The 6,545-nt window shown below is 43.4% G+C and overlaps 1 protein-coding gene across 7 annotated transcripts in view; it reads left to right on the top strand.

The window, feature by feature from the left end:
* Positions 1–6,545, top strand: part of SETDB1 (SET domain bifurcated histone lysine methyltransferase 1) — a 38,810-nt gene that overhangs the window by 16,152 nt on the left and 16,113 nt on the right. For all 7 annotated transcript variants that reach the window (XR_001830340.2, XR_001830339.2, XM_017546332.2 and 4 more), the window contains exons 6-10: positions 355–480; positions 644–845; positions 1,755–1,828; positions 2,712–2,902; positions 5,336–5,465. Coding sequence is in view for 5 of the 7 variants with exons in the window: in XM_017546332.2 (XP_017401821.1) it covers positions 355–480; positions 644–845; positions 1,755–1,828; positions 2,712–2,902; positions 5,336–5,465 (723 nt within the window). In the remaining 2 variants the exon portion in view is untranslated. The remainder of the gene's footprint in view (positions 1–354; positions 481–643; positions 846–1,754; positions 1,829–2,711; positions 2,903–5,335; positions 5,466–6,545) is intronic.

Raw genomic sequence — 6,545 nt, 5'->3', positions numbered from 1 at the left:
TTTTTTTGTAGAAATGGGATCTCACTTTGTTTCTCAGATTGGTCAGCACTCCTGACCGCAAGCCATCCTTTACCTCAGCCTCCTAAAGTGGTGGAATAACAGATGTCATCTGCTCCTGGCCCTGGGATATTCTTGAGTTACATGTGGACTTCATTTATTTCAGTTTTTCCTGTTAGTATAAACAATGGAGTTATCTGTGCATTGTATTTCTGCCTGTAGCCAAGAGAGCCACAAAAGTGGCGAGGTATAAAAAATTACCCCATCTTCCCTGATTACCTTACTACCCTCTTTACCTTCCCATTCTCTACCCAATCTATATCATAACTCTTTAGAATAACTTTCTTTCTTCTATAGGAACCTTGAGTCAGATGTCTGGAGAACTAAGCAAAGATGGTGACCTGATAGTCAGCATGCGAATTCTGGGCAAGAAGAGAACTAAGACATGGCACAAAGGCACCCTTATTGCCATCCAGACAGTTGGTATGTGCAGACTTGGAGGACCCACTCATTAAAGGCAGCCTGCACCCTCCACTGCTGATTGTTTCTTTTCCATATGACCTTCCCATTTGTCTCTCACATAGCGGCCAGGATTTATACACAAACTGGCAGTTTTAAAAAATATTTATCTTTCCCTTTTACTCAGGTCCGGGGAAGAAGTACAAGGTGAAATTCGACAACAAAGGAAAGAGTCTGCTGTCGGGGAACCATATTGCCTATGATTACCACCCTCCTGCTGACAAGCTGTTTGTGGGCAGTCGGGTGGTCGCCAAATACAAAGATGGGAATCAGGTCTGGCTCTATGCTGGCATTGTAGCTGAGACACCAAACGTCAAAAACAAGCTCAGGTACCTGGACAGAGAACTGTAAAGGGGTAGAGGCTGGGAGCACAGCACCTGCCCTGTTTTTGCCATAGACCAGATCTCACAATTAGCTTTTGTGTTCTTAGTCCCTAGTGGGCTGAAACCCTTACTCTTTCTTGACCACAGGAGACATGTGGGTGATTCTTTCTCCCTCTTCTTTTTTTTTTTTTTTTTTTTTTTTTTTTACTTTTTTTTTTTTTTTTTTTTTTTTTTTTTTTTTTTTTTTCCTTTTCTTTCCTCAAAGAGAAAACTAGGAAGAGAATAATCAAGAGTGATTAATAGGGGAATAAGGGATTCACATAGAAGAAAGAAATGGAGACTAAATGGTTAGCAGCAGCATAGGAATCTGATAGAGGAAAAATAATATATGTTTTTTTTGGCTGGGCGCAGTGTCTCATGCCTGTAATCCTAGCACTTTGGGAGGCCAAGGCGAGTGGATCATTTGAGGTCAGGAGTTAAAGACCAGCCTGGCCAACTGGCGAAGCCCTGTCCCTACTAAAAATACAAAAATTAGCCAGGTGTCATGGCACATGTCTGTAATCCCAGCGACTTGGGAGGCTGAGGCAGGATAATCGCTTGAACCCAGGAGGCGGAGGTTGCAGTAAGCCGAGATTGCACCACTGCCCTCCAGCCTGGGCAACAGAAGGAGACTCCGTCTCAAAATATACATATGTATGTTTTTTGAAAAAGTAGGGATGTGTTCGTTAAATTAAGGGAGAACTCCTAACTCCCATCGTGGAAAGAAAGAAAACAGGAAGAAAGTGGTAGACTGGATGTCTTCCCTGGAGTACATCCTGTTGTGATCCAGAGAAGTGGAAGCTATGATAAAATAATTTCTGTGGATCATGTTAGATATAAACCCCAGGTCTTTCTACTGTCACTCTTCCCTTACAGGTTTCTCATTTTCTTTGATGATGGCTATGCTTCCTATGTCACACAGTCTGAACTGTATCCCATTTGCCGGCCACGTGAGTGTCCCTCCCTCCTTTCTTGGCTCAGATTTCTCCTCCTCTACCTTATATTTCTTTTTACGACCTCCAGTTGAAAAGCCCTGGTGTTTTTGGTACTTCAGTCTCAAAGAGCATAAGTTTGGTTGATGTCCTTTGGGAGATACAGTTTTACGGATCTTTGTAGCCAAAAAGTGAGACCCTAGAAGATCATGAATGACCTTGAGTAGACTGCTCACGTTATAGATGTGCTTCAGTTTCATTTCTAAGTGAGTTAGGTTGGAAAAGGCGTACTTCTTTCCTAGTGTCATGCTGCACCTAACACTTGTATAAATGTGTAGTCTGCATAATGCTTTCCGCAGAAGCTCTGTTAGATGGAACATGATTGTGTTTTCTATATTTGTTACCCTGGCTTGGGAGCAGACTCCTACGGAAACAATCATTTTTAACAACAGAAGAATCATCTAACAGTGCTGTGTTGACACATAACATGGCAGTAAACACATTCTGAGTCTCTTAAAAACCTGATAGAGAATGAGAAGGAAGGACTAATTTTTACATTTCATGATGCCATCTGATCCTTTAAAATTTACTACTAGACTTACCAACAAGTGAGCAAGAATTTCCACTTGAATTTTCCAAAGGAGAGACATCCATTTATATGAAATAAGTGAATCTCCTATATTGTACATTACTTATTTATTAGTTACTCAATTTGTAAGTATGTGCAATTTGTGCATTACGTGTATTACTTAGATGGTCTTGGCTTTGCTTCCCTTGAGGTTCTGATTTTACTTTTTCTCTCCTTTTCAACTTGAAAAATGTCAAATGTCTCCTTGCCAAGCCTTTTCCCTATCAAGACATGCCCTACCTGCCCTCTCAGTTCTACTTCTTCTTGAAACAGTGAAAAAGACTTGGGAGGACATAGAAGACATCTCCTGTCGTGACTTCATAGAGGAGTATGTCACTGCCTACCCCAACCGCCCCATGGTACTGCTCAAGAGTGGCCAGCTTATCAAGACTGAGTGGGAAGGCACATGGTGGAAGTCCCGAGTTGAGGAGGTGGATGGCAGCCTAGTCAGGATCCTCTTCCTGGTACTGTTCTTCCCTAGAATTTTGGAGGCAGAGGTTGATGGGAGAGACTTAAGAGGCAGTAATGAGGATGGTTTTATAGCTATTCCATAGCCTTCCTCTTTCTTATCCTCCTATGTGTTCTGGTTTTGGTCAAATTTTACTTTGTCCTTTCTGTTGTTCCTCTGTGGGTCATTGTTGAAAATAAATTGTTGGCCGGGTGCAGTGACTCACGCCTGTAATCCCACAACTTTGGGAGGCCAAGGCGGGTAGATCATGAGGTCAGGAGTTTGAGACTAGCCTGACCAACATGGTGAAACCCAATCTCTAGTCAAAATGCAAAAACAATTAGCTGGGCCTGGTGACATGTACCTGTAATCCCAGCTACTTGGGAAGCTGAGGCAGGGGACTTGCTTGAACCAGGGAGGTGGGAGTTGCAGTGAGCAGAGATCACACCACTGTATTCCAGCCTGGGTAATGGAGCAAGACTAGGTCTCAAAAAAAAATAAAAAAATAGCCGGGCGCGGTGGCTCACGCCTGTAATCCCAGCACTTTGGGAGGCCGAGGCGGGGGGATCACGAGGTCAAGAGATCGAGACCATCCTGGTTAACATGGTGAAACCCCGTCTCTACTAAAAATACAAAAATTAGCTGGGCATGGTGGCGCATGCCTGTAATCCCAGCTACTCAGGAGGCTGAGGCAGGAGAATTGCCTGAACCCAGGAGGCGGAGGTTGCGGTGAGCCGAGATCGCGCCATTGCACTCCAGCCTGGGTAACGAGAGCGAAACTCCGTCTCAAAAAAAAAATAAAATAAAATAAAAATAAAATAAAAAAATAAATTCTCTGGCCAGGCGTGGTGGCTCATGCCTATTATCCCAGCACTTTGGGAGGCTGAAGCGGGCAGAACACCTGAGTTCAGGAGTTCGAGACCAGCCTGGCCAACATGGCGAAACCCTGTCTCTACTAAACATAAAAAAATTAGTCAGTATGGTGGCAAGTGCCTGTAATCCCAGCTGCTCGAGAGGCTAAGGCCGGAGAATTGTTTGAACCCAGGAGGTGAGGTCTGCAGTGAGCTGAGATCATGCCATTGCACTCCAGCCTAGGCAACAAGAGTGAAACTCCGTCTCAAAAAAAGAAAAAGAAAAAGAAATTCCATATTAATCTGCATGGTTTTGATTTTTTTTCTCTCTCTCTCTAGGAGCATTCACAGTGTGTGTAGTAACAGAAAAGGCAGTCAATTCCATTTTTCCAGGGTTAAGGTTTTAATAGGACACTGGTACAAAGAAGAGGGATCTAGGAGTCTTGATTATCTTTCAAGGTTCAGTTTAACTCTTAGATCTTTTGTACTCATCCTTTTCTCCCTTGTCTCTCCCTTCTTAGAATTATATTTATTTATTTATTTTTTTAATTTTTTAAAAATATTTTTTAATACTACTTCTTGCAGAACAGGGCTACCCAGTAGGCAGTGTGCCCAAAGTAGCCAGAAGAAATGAGAAATTATATTTCTTCTCGGTGTTCTCAGCCCTTTACTCTTGAGGCCTTATGATCTTATGCTTTTAGTTTGCTGTATTTTTGTTTTGTTTTGTTTTGTGTTTTCAGATGGCATTTTACTCTTGTTGCCCAGGCTGGAGTGCAATGGCATGATCTCTGCTCACTGCAACCTCTGCCTCCTGGGTTTGAGTGATTCTCCTGCCTCAGCCTTCCTAGTAGCTGGGATTACAGGTGCCCGCCATCATTCTTGGCTAATTTGTTGTATTTTTAGTAGAGACGGGATTTCACCATTTGGCCAGGCTGGTCCCGAACTCCTAACCTCAAGTGATCTACCCACCTCAGCCTCCCAAAGTGCTGAGCTTACAGGTGTGAGCCATGGTGCTCAGCCTGTTTTTTGTTGTTGTTGTTGTTTGTTTGTTTTTTGAGGTTTTTTTTTAAAGACACAGTCTCACTGTCACCCAGGCTGGAGTACAGTGGTACAGTCACGGCTCACTGCAGCCTCAACTTCCAGGGTTCAAGTGGTCCTCCCATGTCAGCCTCCCAAGTAGCTGGGACTACAAGTGCAGGCCACCACACCTGGCTGATGTTTGTATTTTTAGTAGAGATGGGTTTCGCCATGTTGCCCAGGCTGGTCTTGAACTCCTGAGCTCAAGCAATCTGCCTGCCTCATCCTCCCAACTTACCAGGATTATAGGTGTGAGGCATTGTGCCCAGCTATCCTAGTTTTTATACTCAGTATAGACATCTGTTGCTCCTATAATTCCTTAAACAAGGAGTATATATTTTTCCTGTGTTCCTGATACCCTTCATGGAGCCTGGCACCTAAGTTTATTGAGTAGATAAGGAATTTAAGGCTCATCAGGGAGATTTCCCAGAGGTGACACATGGTGTATATCCTCTATACAGGACAGGATAAATTCTAGCCTGTAAGCTATTTCCCTTGATTCTTCTCTCCTAATTCCTCAGGATGACAAAAGATGTGAGTGGATCTATCGAGGCTCTACACGGCTGGAGCCCATGTTCAGCATGAAAACATCCTCAGCCTCTGCACTGGAGAAGAAGCAAGGAGGACAGCTCAGGACACGTCCAAACATGGGTATGTCCTGAAAGATACCTGGGGGAGGGAAGAAACAGGGCCAGCCAGCAAAGATTATATACAGTGGCTGTCCTTTGTTTACCGCAGTGACGCTGCTTACTCGGAAACGGGATATGTGCCGAGTTGTTTCCAATAGTGGTGATTGATTTGTCCTGCTGCTTCTCCATGCTGTGGCTCTGACTTGTTGTAAACAACCACATAAAAATCTGAAACAATTGGTTTTAAGTTGGGGTGATAGTAGCTACCCTCTGTTGTCCATGTGAGAATTGTCAGCTTTGTGTGTTATCTATGGTTAGTTTTCTTTTTCTTTTTTTAAATAAACAGAGACTGGGTTATGTTTATTTGCTATGTTGCCCAGGCTGGTCTTGAACTCCTGGGCTCAAGTTGTCTGCCTGCCTCAGCTACCCAGAGTGCTGGGATTACAAGCATAAGCTACCACATCAAGCATTTAGTCAGTTTTCTTTAAAACCCAGATCTGACCAGGTACAGTGGGTCACACCTACAATCCCAACACTTTCAGAGGCTGAGACAAGTGGTTTGCTTGAGCTCAGGAATTCAAGACCAGCCTGGGGAACATGGTGAAACCCTCTCTCTACCAAAAAAAAAAAAAACCCACACAAAAATTAGTTGGGTATGGTGGCATTAATCTGTAGTCCAAGCTATTCGAGAAGTTGAGACAGAAGGATCAGTTGAACCAAGGAGGTCAAAGTTGCAGTGAGCTATGATCACACCACTGCACTCCTGCCTGGGTGACAGAACGAGACTCTGTCTCAAAAACAAAAAACAGATTTGTTTTTGTTTTTTAATGTTACTGTCATACTTTCAGGTTGATGTTTTTCTGCCAAAATTAGTTGGCTAAAGAATATTTCTGAAAATATTCCCTCAAAGTATAACATAATTAATCAGGTAAATCATCTGGGATAGGAAGATATAAAGTCCTGTCTAAGACTCAGCATGGTTCATGGTGGCTCATGTCTGTAATCTCAGCACTTTGGGAGGCTGAGGTGGGAGGATCATTCGGGGCCAGGAGTTGGAGACCAGGCTAGGCAACATAGCAAGACCTTATCTCTACCAAAAAAA

The sequence above is a fragment of the Cebus imitator genome, unplaced genomic scaffold (genome assembly GCF_001604975.1).
Source record: "Cebus imitator isolate Cc_AM_T3 unplaced genomic scaffold, Cebus_imitator-1.0 Scaffold188, whole genome shotgun sequence".
Lineage (NCBI taxonomy): Eukaryota > Metazoa > Chordata > Mammalia > Primates > Cebidae > Cebus > Cebus imitator.
Note: the sequence above shows the minus strand (reverse complement) of the source record. Positions and strands in the feature narration are given on the sequence as shown.